Source organism: Solanum lycopersicum, chromosome 11 (genome assembly GCF_036512215.1).
Source record: "Solanum lycopersicum chromosome 11, SLM_r2.1".
Taxonomy (NCBI): domain Eukaryota; kingdom Viridiplantae; phylum Streptophyta; class Magnoliopsida; order Solanales; family Solanaceae; genus Solanum; species Solanum lycopersicum.
In genome coordinates this window covers 1,812,373-1,837,754 of record NC_090810.1, presented here as the reverse complement: position 1 = coordinate 1,837,754, position 25,382 = coordinate 1,812,373, and the positions used below count along the sequence as shown (strand labels likewise).

At 35.1% G+C, this 25,382-nt stretch overlaps 3 protein-coding genes across 6 annotated transcripts; all 3 read right to left on the bottom strand.

Moving 5' to 3' along the window:
- Positions 1-862: 862 nt before the first annotated feature.
- Positions 863-6,515, bottom strand: LOC138337018 (putative late blight resistance protein homolog R1A-3). 3 transcript variants are annotated; one of them, XR_011212484.1, is made up of 5 exons: positions 5,457-6,515; positions 2,937-5,372; positions 2,592-2,647; positions 1,640-1,947; positions 863-1,133 (listed from the first exon to the last, which is right to left on the bottom strand). XR_011212484.1 is itself a non-coding variant. In XM_069291470.1 (4 exons), exons 1-3 carry the CDS (start codon positions 5,631-5,633, stop codon positions 2,615-2,617), a joined length of 2,646 nt encoding a protein of 881 aa, XP_069147571.1. In that variant the 5' UTR covers positions 5,634-6,515; the 3' UTR covers positions 863-1,133; positions 2,592-2,614. The 3 variants fall into 3 exon arrangements, 2 of the variants coding, with proteins under 2 accessions (XP_069147571.1, XP_069147572.1); XM_069291470.1 differs by lacking the exon at positions 1,640-1,947; XM_069291471.1 differs by lacking the exon at positions 863-1,133 and having other exon boundaries at positions 1,366-1,947.
- Positions 6,516-6,936: 421 nt separating this feature from the next.
- Positions 6,937-10,707, bottom strand: LOC101243759 (putative late blight resistance protein homolog R1B-12). Of its 2 annotated transcripts, none has more exons than XM_069291472.1 (5): positions 10,401-10,707; positions 7,934-10,318; positions 7,688-7,722; positions 7,519-7,594; positions 6,937-7,413 (listed from the first exon to the last, which is right to left on the bottom strand). In XM_069291472.1, exons 1-3 carry the CDS (start codon positions 10,575-10,577, stop codon positions 7,708-7,710), a joined length of 2,577 nt encoding a protein of 858 aa, XP_069147573.1. In that variant the 5' UTR covers positions 10,578-10,707; the 3' UTR covers positions 6,937-7,413; positions 7,519-7,594; positions 7,688-7,707. The 2 variants fall into 2 exon arrangements, with proteins under 2 accessions (XP_069147573.1, XP_069147574.1); XM_069291473.1 differs by having other exon boundaries at positions 6,937-7,408; positions 10,401-10,682.
- A 2,686-nt stretch (positions 10,708-13,393) lies between these two features.
- LOC101261477 (exocyst complex component EXO70A1-like) lies at positions 13,394-25,031 on the bottom strand. Its single transcript, XM_004249899.5, has 12 exons — positions 24,608-25,031; positions 23,886-23,981; positions 22,190-22,395; positions 21,162-21,416; positions 18,910-19,048; positions 18,626-18,838; positions 17,242-17,447; positions 16,073-16,270; positions 15,894-15,993; positions 14,587-14,696; positions 14,353-14,499; positions 13,394-13,815 (listed from the first exon to the last, which is right to left on the bottom strand). Exons 1-12 carry the CDS (start codon positions 24,794-24,796, stop codon positions 13,698-13,700), a joined length of 1,977 nt encoding a protein of 658 aa, XP_004249947.1. The 5' UTR covers positions 24,797-25,031; the 3' UTR covers positions 13,394-13,697.
- Between the last annotated feature and the right edge of the window lie 351 nt (positions 25,032-25,382).

Sequence of the window (25,382 nt, the reverse complement as noted above, 5' to 3'; positions counted from 1 at the left end):
CACGACATACTTTTAACTATAATTACGCAGCTTAACTTTTTAGTTTTGTAAAATTCGCATGTTTGTATAATTCATAATTTTTATATAATATAATTCGTATAACTGGTTATATTTCTGATGTTTTGTATTGTATAAATTTTTTATTTCAAATTTATACAAAAATAACTTAATTATACAAAACTACATAAGGCACTTGCCTTAGGCCTCCAATTTTTACCAACAAAAAATTATGTGTTATTTTTTTTAAAAAAATAATTATTTATAATAAAGAGTATATAGTATATATTTTTATTACATTCCTTTGCTAACATTTATTTATTTTTTATAACTCATCTTGCTTCAAATTTATCAATTGTTACTTATATAATTTTGAGTGATTGCTTCAATAAAAAAAGTATTTTCAATGTTAAATTGATAAAATCTTACCTAAAATTAAATTTTAAATAAAAAGATGAACTCAAAAAAATTATCTATAATAAAATAAAGTAGTAATTTCTATTTAGATAGTTTAGAAAAATAAATATGTATGTAATTTATTAGGCGTCAATTGAAATTTCGCTTTAGGCTCTCAATTACGTTGAGCCGCCCCTGATAAACTATATATAGCTATTTGCAAAAGTTACTCGTTAGTTAATTAGTATCCATGCCCTTCTTAATATTAATTGTTTCATATTATTAAAAAGATAGTCGCAAAGTGTGTTTGTTCAATCGAGTTGTAGTGTAAGTTTGGGATATTTTATTTGTAATTGTCAGCTTTCTTCAACTGCACAAAAATCGTTAGAAATTAGAATAACTTGTAAGAATTGTACCTTGCCATTCAATTCTTGACATTTGACGAGATTACTCATTCACTCTATAAAACGGAGGATTAAATAAGTGACTTTACTTCAACATTATACACACACAATCATATATAAATATTATACACTTAAAGATAGTGCACTTAGTAATACTGGCTATTTAGTATTAAAAACTAATTGAAACACTGCAATATGATTTACATGGATGGATCTTTTCCAGACCCCATTAGAGCATGTGTTAAAATCATCGAAGCTCTTCGAGATACCTCAATCATACGTCCAACGAGTGGTACCTTCACTCTCTCCCTATTCCGTAAAGGTTTCTTATCCCAGCTGCAAACATTGTTCGCAAAACATTCAAAAAAAACAGGAATTGTTAATTAAACAACCAAATATGATATTGTAGATATAGAATATACAAGTGAGGCTGTGAAACACCTCCAACTCTATATTGGTCGAAGGTTCAAGTCATGTTGTAGCAGCTTAGCAAGCATTGTTCGTTTTTCCTAAACGAAACCCCTTTTGTTATGTGATGAGTACACAAAATATTATATAACAAAACATCTTTTGTAATATTATTTGTTGTCAATTAAAATCTGAAGCCATCAACCTTAATGTCAGAGTCCTAAAGCAGAGAATAAACAAAGCGAAAAGAAGATGCAATAGGATGGAGGTATCTTAAACAGAAACTGGCGTGTATCTAGAGTAACGGATTACTAGCAACAGTCGAAAGTCTCGTTGCCACAGACCATCTATAGCAACAATTATTCTTTTCAAGGTCACATATAATCTCATGGAATTACAGACTGCATTTTATCAAAATCTGTTCTGTTTATCACCTTGCCACGTATGACTCTAAAGAAGTTCTCCAACCGAATCAACGCTATAGAAACTTTTCTAACAGCAACTTGGAGCAGGTAATGCATTATGAAATGAGCATCATGACTCTTGTAACCTGATATTTTCATCTCATCCACTTTCACACATCTTGATATATTTGAAACACAACCTTCTGGTAATTTGGCATTTTTAAGGACAGTGCAAAACAACATCTTCTCTTCTGCTTTCATGGAGAAACAAGCTTTAGCTAAATGAACTTTTCCATTATCATCCTTTACTGGTTGAAGCTCCTTCCGTATCCCCATTTCTTGCAAGTCATAGCGAGAATTAATATGGTCTTTTGACTTTCCAGTTACATCCAACAAGGAGTAGGTTTTGCTTCTTGTGGAGAGAGAGTATTTAACTAATAAGAAGTGGATTTGGCTTCTTGTAAGTTAAAGAATTCTGATTAGAGTTAATCGACAATTGTATTTGAGTTGAAGACTTAATAAAACAAAGTTGTGTTTTTCCTTCCTTGAGAGAGGAAGGTTTTAGTTAAAAGTATATTGCTTTATTTAATTCTTGTTTTAGGCAAAATTATCAAGAACCTGGTTTTTGATCTAGGGGTAAGGTTTCTTCAAAACTATCATGCAGATTAAAGATTTTATTCTTAGAAATCTTTTGTCCGATTCAAAAACAAAAGATTTTTCAATTGATAAGAACTATCATGTAGATTGAAGAATGGAAACTCATCTTTCATAACATTAACTCTTCCTAAACTGAAAATTTCCATCTAAACATTTTTGCAGAGATTTCTGAATCTTCACCAAAATCGAAATACACACTCTAATGCACAAAAAGATGACATTATATACATAAACTCTAGCAAAAACTACTTTAAAGAAACCCATTAGTCAAGAACCCTAGCTTCTAATAAATTTCTAACTTTGAAGAAGGTGAAACCCAACATACCTGTAGTTGCAGAAACGTACAACTCACGAAGAAGAAGACTCAGAAGTTGCAGATTCCTACAAGGAAAAGCAAAGAAAAATGGTTAGAGTCATGGATGAGCTTTCGTTTTTCAGAGAGAAGAGAGAGGAGTCTGATACTTACGAGGAATGTTCTAAACTGTGAAGAAAAATATCGACCTAATTAATGTGATATATTTACCTTTTATTTTAATTGAATACCGTTGCGGATGAATATCTATTGCAACACATATTTAATTGTTGCTACATGCATGTTTTCTAGAAGTTTGTTTTAGCAGGTGAAAACAAAATAAAAGAAAATAATAATGAAGGATGGAAATGAAGATACCTTTGAAGTAATTCGAAGTTGAAGCTCATAATTTCCTAAGCTTTGTTGCTCTTGTTGAATTCTCTTTGCACTATTCTCTACCGAAGAGCTGCAATCGTCTATTTTGATCAATTTTAGTGTCATTATATCTCCAATACTCTCCGGAATCTCGTCCAGTTTATTAAACCCATAAAGTATTAGTTTCTCAAGCATCGGAAAATTATCACTAGCAGCTGCTTCCCACCTTTCCAAATCTGCTTCACCAATTAACAGATATTTTAATTTGCTAAACACAACATCTTCATCTAGTTTCCAATCTGTACCAGAAAATGCATACTCCCCTTCGATCACCTCAAGATTAGGTAAATAAGCCAGCAAATTCACAACTTCCCATGGTATATAAGTACCTAATAATTTCAATTTCTTGATATTAGGACTTAATTTCTTGATTTTACAATACAAAATATCTCCACAGAAAATGTTGACGTTCATTCTCTCTAGCTGTATGACTAGCTTCTCCAGCTCCTCTAGAAGAATAAGAGAATCAAGAATCGCAGACCAGTCAGGATGCTCAGATTCATCTAAAAACTTTAACGTTTTTAGATTGGGAGTTCTTTTTATGATTTCCTCAAAAAAATGAGAGTTATAGAGATAAAGATTTTGCAAGTTATTGAGAAACAAAGGATTTTCTGCCTCAAGAGGATTAGATATATATCGTGGCGAATCAATATCCACATGTCTTAGCTCTGACATTCTCCAGATATCGAGTGGCTGCTCTGACTTTGTTGGTCTGTTGGCACCAATATTTTTGTGAAGAATTATGGTCTGTAGATTTCTCAATTTATCTAGTGAAAGACCTTCCTCAATTCCTGCAGCAACATATCTCAAATGTACAAGCTCAGGTATTACACTAGAGAAATCGTACCAAACTGTAAGTACATCCAACACCTTAAGCAACTTGAACGCGGAAAAAATGGAATAAATCCCTTCTGGAAAATCGTCGTACTGAAAATATTGCATTGAAATGAAGGTACGAGCTATACTTGTTATACCATTGCTATGCATTGGTGGATAAACTTGCTTCTCTTCAAGTTTAGACAGAAGGATCACTCGCCGTTGATCATCTATGGCTTCTAATAAGAACATGGGAACATTCCCATTCATGATATGCACAACATTTTCAGTATGAGTTTCACTTAGGCATAGTTGGCGAAGAAGATCATGAATTTTGAAAGTTTTCATCCTTCCATTAGTTGTTAAGCTATCCATCAAAATTAGACTTCTATCAATTAGCTCTTGTACATATTCCTCTGCCACCACTTCTAACCTTTTATTGTTTCTTGCCTTTACGAATTGCTCAGCAATCCATAGCCTAATCAACTGGGAAACATTGATCTCTCTGTCTTCTGGAAAACCTCCAACATAGAGAAAACAAGCCTTCAAATATTGGGGCAAGTAATTGTAGCTCAGAGACAGTATTGATTGGCACCGTTCAGATACCGTACCAAAGAATGAGCTCAGATTTTCCTCAACGTTCTTCCAATTGTCATGCGTTAAGTCCATTTTTCCAAGAAGTCCGGCAACCACAACAATCGAAAGAGGTAATCCTTGACATTGTTGTACAATATGCTTTCCTATTTCTACAAGTAAAGGAGGACACTGGTCTTTCTTGAATAATTTTTCGGTGAATAGATTCCAACTATCTTCTAGACTTAGAAAAGACTTACTATGAGGTGGAAAATCAGGGCAGTTGACATAATCAGCAACATACTTGAGCCGAGTAGTTAATAGAATTCGGCTTTTATTGTCATCGTTTGGAAATATTCTTTGCATTTGGTCCCATGCCTCAGTACTCCAAATATCATCTATGACAATTAGGAATCTCCTACCCTTCAGACCTCTATACACAATCTCCATTAGTTCATCGTTGCTCATTTCTTGACTGCCTTTGGTAGTAATTGAAGAGACAACTTCAAGAAGCATTTGCCTCTCATTGTATTCTTGGGAGATTGTGACCCATGCGAGTTTATCAAATCGAGAGCGAATACATGAATCATCATAAACTTTTCTGGCAAGAGTTGTCTTACCTATACCTCCCATCCCCAAAATTGGTATGACAATTAACTCGTCTGTTTGGGCAGTGAGGCGATCAAGTATGATGTTGAAGTCATCCTTCATCCCAACAACAGTATTTTCCACAATTGTACTTTTTTGATCTGGTGAGAAGGGAGTTGTCGCTAATTCTGCAGATTTGGTTCCGTGCTTGTTAAACTCAACCACCGTCACCTCTTTCCTGAGAGAATCAACATCTTTTTCCACTTTTACCAATTCTTCCTCGAAGAATTTAGCAGCCCCTTCTCTACTCTCTGTGCTATCTGCTAGAATGATGCTTCTTAAGCTTGAATCAACTTTATCCTCTGCTTTGTACACTACATCTCTGATCCTCTTTTCTACAACCTTGGAATTGAAACTCAACAAATTAATTATTATTTTTAAAAAGTATATAATTAAGATCAGTACGATTTTGATAACTATACATACCTTAAGAGTTTCAATATCCTTTGTGGTAGTGTCATCAAGGAAATCTTGCAGAGCAGAAAGATTTTGATTGAGATTTTCGACATGTTGTTGTGTAGAGCATGGACAAACGAAAGATTGATTTGGTTTGAATAGTTGTTCCAATGTATACATAAGCGAAGAGATAGCAGCATAAGCCATTTCTCTTTGTTTGTTTGGAATGAGTAAAAGATTTAATGTCTCTCTCCTTTGTTATTATGAAGCTAAGAGATTTTGTCCACACAATTTACCTTTTTCTTAATGGGGGACAAAGGCATAGGATACTCACCCTTTGAATAACTCATAGGACACCCTTTAAAGTGAAACCAGTAAGGATTCTTATTAACATATCAAAAAAGTGTTAAAATTCTTTTGGACTATAGTTGCTTCTTTTTCTCCATACCATTGGACTCTTTTAAGTCCAAAAGTCCATATACCTGTATTGATGCGAAATCAAGTTGTTTATTTTCTGCAGAAGTTGTTGATCTTTGTCGTATAAGATTGTTTCTTTTTCGACTTCTTGGATCTAAGGTTTATCAAGAGAGTATTCTCGGATTTTGGTGAAGAAATGCTCAAAAATAGTCCGTTTCATATTCGACAAGTTTGTAATGACAATGGGAATTTACCCAAGTGTGTAACTGATAAATATTGCATATGACAATTTGACTCAGCTAGAAGAAAACTAAGTGAAACTCTTAAAGCCAGTGCACTGCACTTTTACATGGAGGGATCTTTTCCAAACCCCATCAGAGCATGTGTTAAAAGCATCGAAGCTCTTCGAGATACCTCAGTCACGCGTCCAACGAGTGGTACATTCACTGTACTTTAGTATTTGATAATGTCAACTTCTTGAAAGAGCTTCCTCAATTCCTGCAGCGACATATCTCAAATGTACAAGCTCATGTATTACACAAGAGAAACCCGTTAGGATAACTCGTAAGAATTGTACCTTGCCATTCAATTCTTGACGTTTGACAAGATTACTCTATCACTCTATAAACGGAGGATCAATCATCACCAGCTTCCTTCAAGTACCTTCTGTTTCTTCATCTTTCCAAAACAAATTGAGAAATACACCACAAATTAACAAAATGTGTTGATGACAAGTTTATATATATGCATAGTCCAACAAAGTGTTGTTTAAATTTGTAATTTCAATTAAACCACGCTACACTCCAAATGATCACAAATTTAAAATAAAACCTCTAAACACAAGTGATCTGATTCAAAGATGGAATTTTAACATACCTTATTACGAGAGATTTTAACTTGAAGTTCATAATTTCTCAAGCTTTGTTGGATTTTCTTTGCACTTGTCTCTACACCAGAGCCGCACCATGATATTCCGATGGATTTTAGTGTCATTATATCTCCAATACTCTCCGGAATCTCCATCAAATTATACAAACGATCCAGTATTAGTTGCTCAAGCAAAATGCTAGGTAACAACACAATTGAGAAAATATTGTGAGCAAAACTATGATTCTATTTTCATGTTAATAATCGGTCATTACATCAATGAAACTGAAGAAAAATTCAAAAATCAGCAACTTAATTGAACTATAGTGCTCTGTTTTCAACAATTTTTGTGCAGAAAATAGCTTAAACTACAACAAAAAATAGCAGCTATCGAATTACAGCACCAAAACACCCAAAAAATCAGTAGACAACTGCAAAATCAGCACCAAAAGTTATACACTAGACAACAACATCAAACCACCAAAAATCAGCACCAACTTGCTGCATCAAACTACCAAAAATCAGCATCAAACTGCACAAAACACAACTCCAAAAAACATCACCAAACTGCACAAAAGAAGCTCCAAAACGCCACCAAACTGCTGCGCAGACAGCAACACCTAACCACCAAAAATCAGCACAAAAACTAGCATAGAAACTGCACAAAACACAGCTCCAAAAAACATCACCAAGCTAACCTAAACTGCACAAAAACAACACCAAAAAAACACTACAATGATCAGCTAAAGAAAATAACATAAAACAACAACTAATCACATAAAATTATCTCTCAAATATAAATTTGCACCAGAAGTTAAATGTTGCCAAACTACATCAATCGAGAGCACGCCACTTTGTTGAGTTGAAATTAGCTTGACCACTCTCTGGAGATAATGAAGAATTGGAAAAAAGAAAGTGAGGAAACAATCAAGAGGCAGGTAATATAAAAAAAAATGCAAGTAGCAGTAAAAATTCACCTATTATTGGCCAGCTCCAATTAATTTCTCCGAGACTTTTTTTGTCCAACACCAAAATAGTCGAGAAAAGTAGAAAACAAAGCCATTAGACAAATTGTTATTATTAACAGAAATTAAAGAATAAAATTTGGACAAAACTTCAAGGTGTAGTGTGTGAGAAATGTAATAATTTTTTTTATTTAGCAGGTGATATAAAAAATATCAATTAATGATTGACTAATAATTAAAGATGGAATTTTAACATACCTTAGGCTGAATAATTTGAAGTTGAAGCTCATAATTTTCCAAGCTCTCTTGCTCTTGTTGAATTCTTTTAGCACTATTGTCTACACCAGAGCTGCAACAACGTACTTGGATGAGTTTTAGTGTCATTATATCTCCAATACTCTCGGGAATCTCCTCCAGTTCATGAAAATCAATCAGTTTTAGTTGCTCAAGCATCGGAAAATTATCACTACCAGCTGCTAATTCCCACCTTTCCAGATTATAGCAATTACTCAGTAGTAGATATTTTAATTTGTGAAACACAACATCTTCATCAACTTTCCAATCTGTTCCAGCAAATGCACGAAACCCTTTGAACACCTCAAGATTGGGTAAATTAGCCAGAAATTTCACATCTTCCCATGGTATACGAGTACCTATTAGTGTCAACTTCTTAATATTAGGAAGAGAAATATCGCCAGAGATAATCATCGGATCAATGTTTTGTTGTGTATCGATGGTTAGTGTCTCCAGATCCTGTAAAATACTCTGATAATTAAGAATAACAGCCCACTCAGGATGCTTAGATATATCTAAAATCGTTAGCTTTTTCAGATTGGGACTTCTTCTTATGATTTCCGCAATAAAAGGAGAGTTATAGAGACAAAGTGTATGCAAGTTATTCAGTAGGCACAAAGGGTATTCTGCTTTAACAGGATTACACATATACTGTGGCGATCTTAAATCCAAACGTCTTATCTCTGACATTCTCGAGATATCTACTGGCTGCTGCATCGTTTTTCGTCTGGAAAAGTCATATTCTCGAAGAATTAAGGTCTGTAGATTTCTCAATTTGGCTAATGAAAGACCTTCCCCAATTCTTGCAGCAACATATCTCAAATGTACAAGTTGAGGTATTATCCAAAAGAAATCGTATTGAACTGATAATACGTCCAGTACTTTAAGCAACTTCAACTTTGAATACATCCCTTTTGGAAAAGTTTTATCCATTGAAATAAAGGTACGTATTATAGTACCACTGCTATATTGCAGACGATAATCATGCTTCTCTTCAACATTAGACACAAGGATCACTCGACGTTGATCATCTATGGCTTTGAGAGCATCCCCATTCATGAGATGCACAACATTTTCAGTTTGAGCTTCCCTTAGGCACATTTGGCGAAGAAGATCGTGAATTTTGCAACTTTTCATCCTTCCATTAGCCCTTTGTTCACCAGCCAAAATTAGACTTCTATCAATTAACTCTTCTACATACTCCTCCGCCACCACTTCTAATCTTTTATTGCTTCTTGCCTTTACGAATTGCTCAGCAATCCATAGCCAAACTAACTTGGAAACATCAATCTCCATATCTTCAGGAAAACCTCCAACATAGAGGAAACAAGCCTTTAAATATTGGGGCAAATAATTGTAGCTCAGAGAAAGAATTGATTGGCACCGTTCAGACACAGTACCAAAGAACGAGCTCAGATTTTCCTCAACCTTCTTCCAATTATCATGTGTTGGGTCCATTTTTCCAACAAGTCCAGCAACAACAACAACCGAGAGGGGTAATCCTCGACATTGTTTTACAATATGCTTCCCCGTTTTTTCTAAGAGAGGAGGACACGGATTGTTTTTGAATAATTTTTTGGTGAATAGATTCCAACTATCTTCTAGACTTAAGAAAGACTTACTATGAGGCGGAAAACCAGGACAACTGACATAATCAGCAACATACTTGAGCCGAGTGGTTAATAGAATTCGGCTTCTATTGTCATCATTTGGAAATATTCTTTGCATTTGGTCCCATGCCTTAGTACTCCAAATATCATCAATGACAATTAGAAATCTCCTACTCTTCAAACCTCTATACACAATCTCCATTAGTTCATCATTGCTCCTTTCTTGCTTGCTTCCCATAATTGAAGAGACAAGTTCAAGAAGCATTTGTCTCTCATTGTATTCTTCAGATATAGTGACCCATGCTTGTTTATCAAATCGAGAACGAATAGATAAAACATCATAAACTTTTCTGGCAAGAGTTGTCTTACCAATACCGCCCATGCCAAAAATTGGTACAACAGTTAACTCGTGTGTTTGGGAAGTGAGGCGATCAAGTATGGTGTTGAAGTCATCCTCCATCCCAACAATACTATTTTCCTTAATTGTACTTTTTTCCGGTGAGGAGGAAATTGCTGCTAATTCTGCAGATTTGCTTTTTTCATGGTTGTTAAACTCGATCAACATCACCTCTTTTTTGAGAAAATAAACTTGTTCTTCCACTTTCAACAATTCTTCATAAAAGGATCTACAAGCCTTTTCTCTCCTCTTTGCGCGATCAGCTAGAATGATGCTTCTTAGACTTGAATCAACTCCATCTTCTGCTTTGTAAACTACATTTCTGATCCTCTTTTCTATAACCTTGAAATTGAAAATCGATAAATTAAAAAAGAACATATACAACATGAGTAAGATTAATTTAATGAATTACATATATATATACCTTAAGAGTTCCAATATCCTTTGTCATATTATTGTCAAGGAAATCTTGCAGAGCAGAAAGATTTTGACAGAGTGATTCGAGATGTTGTTGTGTACAACATCGACAAACCAAAGATTGATCAGGTTTCAAGAGTTGGTTCAATGTATGCATAAGTGAAGAGATAGCAGCATAAGCCATTTCTCTTTGCAGGGGAGAAAGAGTCAATAGAGAGGATAACAATTATTGCAATTCGCTTGCAGATTTAATGTCTCTGTTTTGTTATTATTAAGATAAAAGGTTCTCTCCAAATTATTAGTATTATTTTTTTCTAAATGGGGGACAAAGACTACTAGTGTATTTACTTTGTATCATTTGTTTAATAACATGGGATAATGAATTTCCATTGACAAATGAGAGAGAACACAATCTAATACAAATCAAACTGTTTCACTTAATTAATACTACTTTAGATACAAGATGCTCAATGGGGCAACTCTTTTGTATTTTATAATTTGTGAGATAATGGGTTTGTTGAATAATGCAGCCAGTTTATACTACTTTATGGTTCACTAATGATGGCATCCACATCCTTCAATTTTGGGTCACGTGCACAACTAGACACTTAAACTTACATAAAATTGAACAACAAGACAAACGTGTTCTACTTAAACTTGTATAAAATTAAACATATATATTTCTTACATGATTATAAAACTAAATGAAATAGTTAGAAACACTACACTGCAATTTACATAGAGCGATATTTTCAAAATCCCATCAGAGCACATTTTAAAAGCATCGAAGCTCCACGAGATACCTCATACCGCAGCTGCAAAAATTGTTTGAAAAACATTCAAAAATAGGAATAAACTATACAAGTAAACAATATACTCTATAATAAGATATATTTCGAAAGACGAGTGAGGCTTGCTCATTTGATGAAACACCTCCACCTCTAACCAATTATATTGGTCGAGGGTTCAAGTCATGTTGTAAGCAATGTGAGCGTACAACATAGCAAGCCTCATTCGTTTTGCTTCTCTTGATTATACAACATTTCTGGTGCGTGGACTCCTTTTATGGCTTTGACACTCCAGTGTCAAATGGGTATCCACACACGCAAATCGGTCTATTTTCAAGGTCAAACGAGCACCACAACAGACAAACCCCCAATTTTGTGGATTTTGTGTGTTATAGTCCATGCATTTTGGTGATCTGAAATTCTAACGTAATTTTTGCCCCAATTTTAATGGAGTCATTTAAGACCTTAGCTATGGAGCCAGTTGGTCCCCACGGGCAAACTTACCCATTTTCAAGGTCAAATAAGTGCCACAGCAGACAAACCCCCCAAATTGCCAATTTTCGTGTGCTATTATAGTCCATAAATTTTTGGTGATACGGTATTCCGACGTTTAATTTGTTCAAATTTTTCATGGACGTCAGTTAAGACCTTGGCTATGGAGCCAGTTGGTCCCTATGGGTAAACCAACTCATTTTCAAGGTCAAACGAGCCCCACAGCAGGCAAACCCCCAATTTTGTCAATTTTCTTGTCCTATATAGTCCATTAATTTTTGGTGATTCGAAATTCCAACATGATTTTTGCCCAAATTTTACATCGACGTCCGTTAAGCCTTTAGATATGGATCCAATTGGTCCCCACGTAAAAACCGACCCATTTTCAAGATCAAACGAGTTCCATAGCAGGCAAACCCCCAATTTTGCCCATTTTCATGTGTTATAGTACATGGATTTATGCTGATGATCCAAAATTTCAACGTGATTTTTGCCCAAACTTTTCATGGACGTTCGCTAAAACCTTGGCTATGGAGCAGTTGGTCCCTACGGGCAAACCGATCCATTTTAAAGGTCAAACGAGCCCCACATTAGGCAAACCCCCCATTTTGCCTATTTCATGTGCATCCATGGATTTTTGGTGATCCAGAATTCTGACATAATTTTTACCCAAATTTTTCATTGACATCCGTTAAGAATTTAGCTATGAAGACAGTTGGTCCCCACGGGAAAATCGGCCCATTTTGAAGGTCCCCACTTTAGGCCAACACCACATTTTTCTAATTTTCGTGTGCTATAGTCCATGAATTTTCGGTAATTTGGAATTCTGACGTGACTTTGTTACCGCATTAGGATTAGTAAGGTAAGGTCTAGCGCCCCTTACTTGTACTTATGGAAATATTGATTAGGTTTGAAGAGTTGTTGTTCCAATGTATACATAAGTGAAGAAATAGCAGCATAAGCCATTTCTCTTTGTTTGCTGGACTGGAATGACAAAAAGATAGAGATTTTCGTAAGAATTGTTCTAAGGCTAATAGAGATTTTGTCCACATGATTTACTTTTTCTTCTTGACCTTATTTCATATATAGACACATTAGATTTGTTTTGTTGTTGGATGGACAGGAGCAAAATATTACAGGTTACTTTAGATGGGCAATGAATTCATTTTAATTCGTTCATCTTTAAAAGGAAGGTTGATAATTTTACACTATCAAGCATCCTTTGTAATATTGTATTACAAACTCGGTGATGATCACAAAATACCTAGTTCTCTCTAATCTTCATGCTTGTTAGTTAGTAGAGGTTTGTTACCGCATTAGGATTAGTAAGGTAAGGTCTAGCGCCCCTTACTTGTACTTATCCCTATTGAGATTTTTATTTATAATAAAAGACCGTTTAACACTTTGTCTAGTGGTGAATTTGAAAAAAGAAAAATCTAGGACATTTTAACTTGTGTAAAATTGACAATGTGGACACATGATGTGACATAATACACGTAGGACATAAATTGCTATATAAAAAAAGGGGAAATTGATTAATTCTTTTTCCCTGAACTATTCGATGGAAAATTGACTATTTTTTTCACTGTGTGGTATGTATGCATTTACATTTGCAATTTGCTTTTCAACTAAATTCTAACTCGTATTAATTGATTTTAAAAGTATATTGGTGATGACACAAGTGTATGTAGAAGATAACATGAAACGAACGCTATGATAATTTTACTCTTTGTCCTCAATAAGACATAAAATGTGTATATGATGGAATAAGAATGATATTTTTTCTGTACAAACTTAACATGTCATGTTAAATACTTGAACTATAAGAAAAAAACACTGCATTTTACTGTTGTCATATATCCTATATACTTTTGTCACATTTTATTTCCTCAAACTTTTGTTGCAACCTGCAGATCTTACACATGATAAACCTTAACAAAGCCATCAACGTTGACGGAAGAACTATGTCGTGTATCAGCACAGAAAAAGTGTGGAAGATGCAGCTAGCTTTTTTAGTCAGAGGTTCATCGTTTTGGCTCATTCAACGTCTTACCCTCGAAAAATTCACCAAGCATACGTTCAAGATCTTCAGCCGAGTACCTGATATACTTTTGGGGGTTCTTACCGCTCTCAACCATGAGCCTGTTCCGGAAAATACATTGAATTATCAGAATAAGAATAGAAGTAATCATACAAGAAAGTATGAAGTTTGAAGCAATGTTATATTGGCATAATATACATAAACAAACATTGAACTGGATCTCAGATGGCAAGTACGATCAACTTTGAGAGTGCACATCTAGACACCTCAACTTGGTCTTAATTTTAGCAACTAAACACTCCAACTCGACCCCATTGTGTCATGTGAATACCCTATGTGAAAATGACATAAAATATTGTTGGTGCATAGATGATATTTTGTAAGTTGGAGTGTTCAACTAACAACACGATGGAGACGAGCTGAAGTACCTAGATTTGCATACTCGAAGTTGGAGTGTTTATTTGTCAGTTGAGACCAAGCTAGTTTGAGTTTTGTTTATGTATTATGCCTATATCGGATGCTACTAATTACATATATGAAGTTTGTTAACCGTCAAATGATAATTCTGTTGTGATTCCACGTTAAGATTCCATTGTGCGAAACAAGAAATACAAACGTAATCAATGAATATATCATACCCGAAGCGCTTGATGAAAGATCTGTATGCAGGCAGTAAGACTTCAGCGACTGCAAGCCTCAATGACTCTCGTAGCTCGGTGTCTGGGACTGTCCATTGACTTTGTCTTTGATGAAGATCCTCAAATTGAATATTGAATGTCTTCAACCTGTGAAAAATTATCAAATGCTAAGCGGACTGGGATGAAGATACTTGATCATGAAGTTAGTTAACTACGCTAAAGAAATTGAAGGACCTTTCTTTTACAAGCGCTCTTGATACTCCACTGCTATTTTGCCCATCTACACCCATAGAGTTACTTCCCCCAGATGATGTTAGCCCTTGAATCGAGAGGCATTGCAGAATCTAATCAAAGTAAAACGAGTTAATGACTATCATTAATTTATGCACGACCTATCTTTTCAGATAACTTGGCCCAATTTTAGAACTCCAGAAAATACAAATCAAAATAACCATGGTAATCCGACAGAAATACCAAAGAAAAATATGCCAAAAAATGATGATGATGATAATGCATAGAAGCAATGGGTAGTTTCTGTGTGTTAAATAAAAATAACCATGGTAATCGGTAGCTTTAACAATCTCATAGACTACACACTGATTTAGAGATACCTCAAATCACATATGGAAGTGCCAAAAATTTCGCGTTCTAGTGTTCTAGTGTTTTGCCAATACGCTTCTATCTATTTGAGAAGCATTAGTTACCTGTAATATTTAGTAGTATTCCCTTTGTTGAAGTCATAGTTTTGGAAATATGAATTAAAGAAAGAACAAATAGGTTGGGATTCCAAACGAATTGGGGTCAGCTATATCAATCCCCACTTATTCGTCTGTATTATATGGAGTTATCATGTTGGCAAGCCTTATGCAGGCTTGTCAGCCTACCACTTAAGTTGCTCGGACTCTGGAGCGGGTGTCCAATACGGTTGTGGATCTAGAGGTCGGATCCTTCATGATCTAAATTTTCAATTCAGGGATATGGATCCAAGTATGGATTTGGGTGCGGGGACTAAACTAAAAAATAATTCAAATATCTAAAATAGAGTTATAAAACCTGACTTATGAGATAATTATGTCTAGAATCTCTCGTCAAATTTGGTTAAAGTACCCAAAATCAGTTGACTAGATCAGATACGGATCCCAACACACATTGTATCAACACGTGTGCAGCACCGAAATGAAGAGTCTAAGCAACTTAGGCTACCACAACCCTTCTTTATACATGCTCGGGACCGGGAATGTAAGTACACTCAGACGAACTGAGTTTTACTCACAGATAAAATTACATAAAACACAAAGTAACTCAAAGTCATGTAGTGAAATCATCAGTTCGGACATCACAAATGGAACAGAAAATACAAGAAAAACCACGAATATAATACCGACACATCATCATGTCAGGATTACTCACTCATGGTATTATCACCAACTTAACTTCATCTTTATATAGCATTATAAATTTTGCAGTGTGTATATTTTCTTCCTTGTTTCTTCTCTTTGAGATAAGAAGTAATGGGGAGGGAGAGGCAAGAAAATCAATACCTTTGCCCAAGCAATTCTTTTGTATTGATTAGCATGTTGCTGTACAACTCTCCGGTGTCTTTGGACCCAATCATCACCCAATAAATCCTTGGCTTCAGACCTACAAGGAACAGATTATTAGCACCAATTTCCAAGCAAACATATACGATTGTGGTTTATATACAGTCTATGCTACAAACCTGCGAACAGATCTGACCATGTAGTGAATATTGTTCATAAGGAACAAGTTAGTCAGAGATGGATCCTTATACTGCTTAGATTTCCCATCCAAATTGGTTTGAAGAGCCTGCATTATGCGCATTGTGACAGCAGCAAGTTGAGAATTTGAGTCTCCATTTTCAAATTCTTGGAATAGTTGTTTCAATGTTGATTGGTAGCTGAACAAACGGAACCAAGCAACTCATGAGGGAAAATTAACTCAACAAAGACAGACAAGGAAGTTTCAGCATACGGGCACTTCCTTCCTTTTAAAGATAAGCACGATGCAAATCTAGATGCTAAAAGCCTAAAACTAACTAGAAGCAACAATAGCCACTCTACTCACAGAAACCAGTGTAAAACTAAATAATGCCTGAGTAATGTTTGATCATTGCAATCTAGACAAATGGTCAATCCCTTCCACACTCTCGTACTTCAATCAGTTGGGATAATCATAGGTAAATTGTGACAATCTTTTCGTGTCTTATAGGTAAATTGTGACAATCAGTTGGGATAATCAAAGGTAAATTGTGACAATCAGTAGGGATAATGATAGGTAAATTGTGACAATCAGTTAGGATAATCATAGGCTGCCACCTCTGATGCACCCGCCAACTCATGTCAAGCCAAAGCCTTGATTCTGATTCTGACAACTGCTTTACCATCTTGTGATGCAGCAACTTGCAAGTTCCTTAATATTTTATGATCAACTTTGCATGTAAATTCACATAGATAAAAGACTCTTCCACTCTGCTTCTTTGAGTGTTTGAAAATTTCTAAATGACTCAGGACCTAGGTTCACTATTTTCCTATATCTCACTTCTAGATCAATACATCTGTATCTTGTCTTTCTGACGCATTTACTTGTGATACCATGAACATCCCTGAAATTTTAAATTGAGCATCTTGTCCATCCACCTTCAGAGACAAAACAATCAAGAGAAGCAGAATGCAAGACATGGTAGTTTGAACTAGTTTCACACTATTCTTCCATTTACCAAGAAACTTATATTACGGACATTCAGTGAGGTAAAGTGCACTACAAGTTGTTCCAAAAGCTAGTGAAGGAACATGGTCTAGTAATATCAACTAGGTAGAAGCTTCCAATGTATATAAATGTAAAAGACGTCATTTAGTTGAGAAAACTTACTCAAATAGGAACTTCACATAATTAATGACATAGCTCGTCAAGGGATGGACAGTTCCATCTGAGACGGCAGTTTTTGTTGCATCTTTCTCCACAGCTTCTTCAAAGTCTCGAAATGTTTCTTGGGCTGTCTGAGCAAGTCGCTTTGACAAACCAAAAGCAGACTCCCTGATTTCGTTGCAAGATTTACCTCTAAATAGTAATTCAATCTGCATAAAATCCACAGCATTCATATGTGAAAATTAAACCAGAAAGTTGGAAGCAGATTACAGGGTGAACGAAGATGAAAAATACACCTAAAACATTGTGGGACGTAATAGAAAGATATTAGATGCAAAACAAATGCAGTAGACCTCTAAGAGAGGCCTATTTAAGCCTACATAAGCTCAAACATCACTCTACAGAGAGTGAAGTACAGCACCATAGCAGTGCTAACTATGTAGACTAAATACTTAAACCTGAGGCTTATAATATACACACTCATATATAGCAGATATATAAATATACGCACACAGACATATACATATGGAACAGACTGTTTAACACATGAACATAATACAGTATTACTATATCAAAGAACAAGAAATACAGAAGAAAGATTGTTGGTCACCAAGTGTGTGCTTACTTCACTTGCAACACACTTTTCTAGGAGGTACCAATGTTCCATTTGTTATTGTCATGTCATCACCATGTTATCACATCGTGCAAAATATCATTTGGACCATATTAATTTAACAGATAGCATAACTTGAGATTATTGTATCTGTCAGACAGTGGGCAGCTTTTAAGACTACAAGTATAAAGTAAGACGGGAACAACCATATCAAAATCCATTACTGCCTTATCAAGTAAACAGGAGTGTGTTTTCACATCATGTTAAAATTTGCTTAATCGATCAACTCATATGTGTCAAGTAACTTGTTAACACCCTCAGTTAAAGAGCACTATCTCTGTCTATTATCTATTAAGAATTAACAACTTTCTTAACCTATACTATAAATGATACTTCCTATGTCCTATTTTATGTGAGGTAGTTTGACTCAACTCGGAGTTTAAGAAAAAAAGGAAAACTTATACAACTTGTGGTCTAAAATGAATGATAGAAATTTGTGTTGCTATAAATCATTTCATTAAGGGTAAAATTGACATTTTAAAGTTAAATTGCTATTTAATATAGAAATGTGTCATTCTTTTCGAGACTGACTAAAAAGGAAAGTAAGTCATATAAATTAGGACAGAGGGAGTATCAATTAAACCAACAGTCACCACGTTAAAGACAAGCTGATTGAGAACTTGAGCAACAAAGGTTAACGAAAACTTAAAAACAACCTTTACCTCTTTGATACAATGCAATAAATAAAAGCTTGTTGCTACTAAAGTTTCATACCTCTGTGTGAAGTTCCCTCATTATTTCATACATATCTAGAAGGACAAACAACTTCTCAGGTGATCTTTTGCTTTTGGCAATCGCATCACCAAAACTAAGCAGCATAGCAACACTCCCAGTAGTAACGTCAGCAAAGCATTGATCTTTGATCTGCTCAAATCCTTCAAACATTTGATCACAAACTTTCCGCTCAGCAGCGAATAACAATTTGACCTGTTTGATTATCATAAGACAGTCAAATGCCAAATATTTTTCAACTTAATGAGGTGTTAGAGAAAACTTACAGCAATCCTCATATAATGAATCCAATTGCCGATTTTAAATTCGAGAACTTCCCACTGCATCTTCTGAACATCATCTTTACTAAGTTTTTCCACTCCCAACTTGCGAAGACTTTCTTCCAGAACAGGAAAACGTACCTCCCTATGATATCAATTTATAAATAGAACAAATGAGAGAAAAGGAGGAAACAGGTGAACTAAAAGAAGTGCCAGCTTAGAATCTGTAGCATTTAGCTTTAACAGAAAATTGATGTGATATGTATACAAGAATCTTCATAATAGTATATTCTACTAATCTAACTATGATATCCCACTATATGACTCTCTATAGTGGGATTTTTGTTACCTTTGTCCAAAAAAAAAAAAAAGGGGGGGGGGGGGGGGTGTTTAGGCATCAGAAATTTGAGAAAACATAACAAAAGCTTGCTTATGAAATGGCTGTGGAGATTTCCTAAAGAAGAGCAGACATTGTGCGTGAGGGTGATCCAAGCAAAATATGAGAAGGAAGATTTCTGGAAGACTAAAGAAGTTTTCTCTGCTTATGGCATCAGTCTATGGAGGTCAATCAGAAATTTGGGCATGTTTTCTTTAAAAGAACAAGCTTCAATGTAAAGAGTGGAAGGAAGATCATGTTTTGGGATGATGATTGTTACCTTTGTCAAGAAAAAAAAAGAGTAGAGGTGAAGGTATGAAGCTTCGATTAGGGAAAGAATATTGAAAGGGAGAAAACTTTTGTTGGATTTCTTGGTGATTTTGAGAAGAGAGTGTAAGGAAGTGTTTGAGAGTGGCAATGGAGTAAACTGGGAGTGGTAGCAGCAGTGGCACTGCTTAGGGTAGCTAAGGTTTGTTTTGGTTTAGGTTGATGAAAACAACGATGTCTCATGTCATGATTTTATCTTACATAGAATGGATTTGTTATCCATGTCCAGGCAAGAAAGGAACTCAAAAAAAAAAGGTGTTTAGTTGGAAAATCGTAAAGTTAAGAGGCTGCCTTAACAAAATAGAGCAAGTAGATGTGTCAATTCGGATATTAAGCCTTCTTCTTTCTTTCTTCTCTCTTCATCCTGATCCACCAAATGCAAGCTCTCCTACACTGCCCTCAACAATAATATTCATTCTTATACCAGGACGCTTTCTTGTTCTACCATTGGGTGCCCACTCCCTTGGGAGTGCATATCTTATCATGAAAGCTAGTGTTGCCAATGCATCCGTGATTTTAAAAGTGACCAGAATTGACCTATATATATATGTATGCTATTTAATTGTTTCCAATGATGGAATCTCTAGAGCAGCAAGAAGTTATACTTTTTCTATTGTGCTTTTTAGTGGTTCATGAGTCATTGGATCCCTAAATGGGTAACAGTGACATCAACGATGACACGAGAGTTTGGAATATTCAGCTGAGGACTGAGAAAATTTTCATGCTCCACTGCAGCAGTTTACAGTCAGGCTGGGATAGGGTACCTTTGAAAAGCATATACAAGGCCACAGTAGTAGATTTATTTCTTTCAGTAGATAGATTAACAGCACAGGATGATCGAACAGCATCACATATATCCGAGGACAATTAATGTTTGGAACAGCTTAAAAATCACACAGAGTTAGGAATGACAAATCATAAATGTATAGCTGAAAACACTAAGCTTTAAGTCTTTGGGATAAAAAAAAGTACTCCAGACTGTTACATGTTCAGTTCTGAGCTCCAGATTAATTTAGTCATATTTAACTTAAACTATAGTTTCTGATAAAAGAAGTGTTGAATTCTATTGGAACATAATTAAAAAATGTACTCCCTCTCTAACAACTTAAGCTTTTAAATGATATGGTCACATATTTCTACTTTTTACCACAGCAGGCGAAGATCCTGGATATGAGTCCCACTGCCACCAATTACTCAAAAGAATTTCTATGTACTTGGCCCATGGAAAAATTAACAGCCCAGCACATGAGGAATTATGTTGAAGACATAATTTAAGTAAAGAAAAGCATACTCTCTCTAATAAATTCAACTTTAGCTTTTAAATGAGATGTGATCATCATACATTTCTACAACTACTATTTGAGAATATTGGATCCTATCAACAACAATGAGGAGTAAGACACTATCAAAGCAATCATATTTGTTCATTTACGAGTAACCTCATTTTCGGCTTAACAAAGAAAAGATTCAGCTCTTTACAGTACGGATCTAACATAGCTGATTGTTCAGGACCACATAGTTTAGTACTTGTATAGTTAAAGAACAGATATTTTACCTGTATATTTTAACCAGCTGTTGTTGATGACCAGCTTGAACCATCTGTTGGGATAGATCATGCAATAGCGGCAGGATCCTTGGAGGGATAAGAGCTGGTGGTGTATAGACGGTATCATCTGTTCCATGATTATGCTCACCATGGCTACTCGGCAAATGGTTCTTACTGCTAGAGTCCTGATCTCCTGGTGATCCAGTTGATGGTCGCATTGAAGTTGGAAGGCACTCAAAAAGACGTTCTGGTTCAACAGGTTTGCTGAAAAAGCAGTAATAGTCAGAGCTCAATTGAAATGCAAAAGAATAGCACGACATGTAAAGAATAACAGCACACACATGGACAAATATAATGCCAACCACAGTTCACTGCTGCCCAGCAAGCAGAGGAGTACAACACAAACTATTGCAAAGCAAGTGACTAATAACAGCGTGGCAAAACATATATATAGCCGCCAACAGTTCTATTAGAACTTATTATAATGCACAACCCAGCTTACTAATTTAAGGGAGAGTGCAACCTATGATTTTGAGGTGTTAGGGGCTTAACTTTTACCAGTAGAGCAAGGCTACTTTGGCTAAATATATTCAGTGTATATAGACCCATTGACAGGTGAATATTGCAAACAGAAAGCCCAATATGGTGATGAAAGAGACAGAAATATCTTTATTAGAAGGCTATTCAAGAAATGCTTGAATCTCAAACCCAAAAATGTTATTAATCCTCAATAACAGCCTGCATAAAGGTCAACTTAAAAGAGTAAATGAATGTTTAGTTTCCATATATTGCCACAGCTATAATTTACATGAAAGATAAGAACACTACAATCAACTATAACCATTGATAGGATAAAAGGATTCAATTTTTTATGAATAAAGAGAATAATAGTAATACGTGGAAGAATACGACAAGATATCGAGATAATATCATGAAAGGTATAATTGTTTCTGTTTTGATGAGAAAGGGTATTAATTTGCATGGTTTACTTTCTCTGAAAAATAATAATACTTTAACTGGTAAGAGTTTGAACGGACCTGTAAGATGATAAAAGCTGCTTAAACTCATCTTCAAGCTTTGAAATAGCCTTGGCAAGTAAACTATTTGCATTGTTGAGCACTCCATCACTACTCTTGAAGCTTTTGTTGTTGTTGAAGAAGCGAATATTGTTTCTCAGTTGTTCAATTGCTTCAAGGTAACTTTCTAGGTCCTCGTGAGGGCCTTTAAGTATTTTAGCCTCTGCCTACAAGTTGAAAAGAGTATTTCAAAAGTTGACTCAGTTTTGCATCAGATTAGCAAAGGAGGACTACATTTTGATTGTGGATCTTCTTCCTTTTATTTCCTGTTTTCCTTTTAACCAGCAAATAAGGTTGTGTTTAACCTATACCTTCTAACACACCAGAAAAAAAACATTTGGAGCCACATTATAATGAAACACGTATGCTCTTGGAAAAGCAATATACTACTAAAAAGCATTTTTCCTTTTTCATTCTGCAGCTCTCGATTTTTATATTTTGAGTAGTTAAATATGTTTAGTATTCCAACTTCTCTCATATTTGGGCTCTCCAGTTTTCTTTTCTTTTTCTTTTCCTTCTTTCTTAATAACCGCAAAATCCTTGAGGACCGTGGCGCAACAGTTTGAAACTCGGTAGATAATGGACCTGTCCTCTAGCCTTCTCCACATAAACACCAAATTTTGTTTGCTACAATGTTTGAACTCGTGATGTGCACCTAACCCATATATCACGCATTGCACTCTTGCCACTAGACCAAAATCCCTAGGGCTTGGGCTCCTTAGTTTACTAGAAGAGCAAAAATTTTCTTTTCCGATGCCAACCCTTCAGGATTGTCAGATTGGACTCAAGTATGGAGAAAGCATTTTCACTTTTCCTTCTGTAATTATTATCTTTTAGCACTTGTAGGGTTGGTCAAATACTAGTGAGTACCGACTATTCCAAAAAATATAGGCAACAAGAACTAATGACTAATTCATACTGTTGTCTTTGACTACAAATCCTAATAGTTTATACACGAAAAAGAAAATTGAAAATAGAAACATAATGAGAAGAAACCCTCCAAGAATATTAAGTGAGGTGCACGTCAAGAAGGCAAGGGTGATGCGGTGCACCTTTTGGTTAGTAGGCAGCAGAAATGCAAAAGAGGTGATTTTAGGACATCATGAAGGAGAACAATACATTTCGATCCTTCATTTCACCATACAACTCCACTGAAACTACATTGTAATGGACTGCAACTATATATCCAGTAAAAATCATCTTGAAGGCATCTCTTCGTACATAAAATTCCTAAACTATTTATTCTATTCTATTGATAACATCTTCTACCAGTAAAATCCCAAGTCAATTGGGACACTATTGTGACATGCATTCAGCCTCAAACTACTCTTATTTTTTTTTTCTTGGATATGTATACATAATATCCTGCTGGTGACATCTGAAATTTATTGTAAAATTAGGCACTATCCATATCATCTCCATGTAAATGCCAAATAGGAATCAAACTTATGAGCATCTGATAGAATAGTTGTTTTTACAAATTAATCTCCACACTGCAAGGGCACAATTCATTGGAAAATCCCAAAATACTTCAACAGATCACAAATAAAATGCCAAAACTCTGCTACAAAATGCATGGAATGTTTAGCAGAAGCCAAACAATTTTTCTACCAGAGTTGCATAAATCAATGACACATATCAGAAGTTAAAAACAAACCTGACGAGAAAGATCAAATTGGGACAGTATAACATCTGCGGCCTTCAAAGTCCTATCAATGTTCTCATGCGCCTTCCGGATAGCATGAGTCCTAATCTACAAAGAGCACATTGAGCACCAACAAATAAATGGCGAAACTGAAAAGACCAAAAATGTCTATGCAATAAATCAGCAAGTCTTAACCAAAATCAGTTGTAAGAGTTTCAATCAGCCCGGTTAGCTCAATATGGAAATCATGAAATGACAAACAAACCCAAAGCTCATCTCTTTCAACATTCAGATCCTATTCAAGCAAGAATCACTTCAGTTCCCACCCAAATATAGAACCCCCACCTCCATCCCAAAAAACAAACAAATCAACGAAGCCCCTCAGCAAAAAATTACATTTTTATCATGCATACATAGATTATCAATCTCCTAAACACAACATTACAGGTCACCTCAGTGGTTTAGGGGTTCATAATTCACCTTGAGGTTCCAAGTTCAAATCTTTCTTTCACAAACCCCTTAGTAAAAAGACTGGATCATACTTTGTTCTCAATTTTCTCATATTCATTCTTTTCTACTAATAACATATCCAAACTTTTAAACTAAAAAGTTCCTTTCTTTCCATTTTTCTCCATCACAATTGGCACCAAATATTCTTGGTAGCATAAACTAGATCCAATTCAAGAACATGTGATCTTCAATCGAAACAAGCAAAATCACAAAAAGGGGTTTACCTGAGTGGGACGCATAGCAGTTTCAAGAGCAGAAAGACGATGGTCAAAAGAACCCAAAATAGAAACCATGTTATCTGTAATTGACTGACTTTTCTGTACTGATTCTCTCATCATTGTTGCTCTTTCGCTTAACATATCAACAACAACCATCCCTCCTTCCCCACCTCTGTTTCTTGGCAAAATACCCATCTTTTTTTTTGCCCCTTTTCTCTTGAAGACTTGTTCTACTTTTGAAGAAGAAGAAATGACAAAAAAAAAAAAAAGAGTTGTGCAAATGAAGGAATTGAAGAATAAACTAATTCAGTATAACAGAGAGAACAACAACAACAATTGGGGGTGGGGGGTGGGGGTGGTTGACAATGGTGGACAGATGCATAACAGGGTGGGATATAAATTTTATATAAATAAAAATTAAAATCATAACACGAGCTTTCGGGTTCGAGTACTCTTAAATACAAAATAATTTAGGTTAAAAATTATTTTTTTTAATATGAAATTTTTTAATATAAAATCTAATTTAATTGACCTTATAACAGTAGCCGAACTCTCGAGTTCGAGTACTCTTGACACAAAATAGCTTAAGTTAAGAATCGTTTTATTTTTAATATGAGATTTTTTTTAATATAAGTTTAGATTTAATTGAGCTTAAATATAAATATCAAACTCTAAGTGAAATTTTTTTTTAAAAAAAATGGTTAGAATTGAAATTTCTATTTACTTGGATGAAAATTAATTTCTCTTGAAAAAATAACACTCTCTAGTTTATTTTATTTGA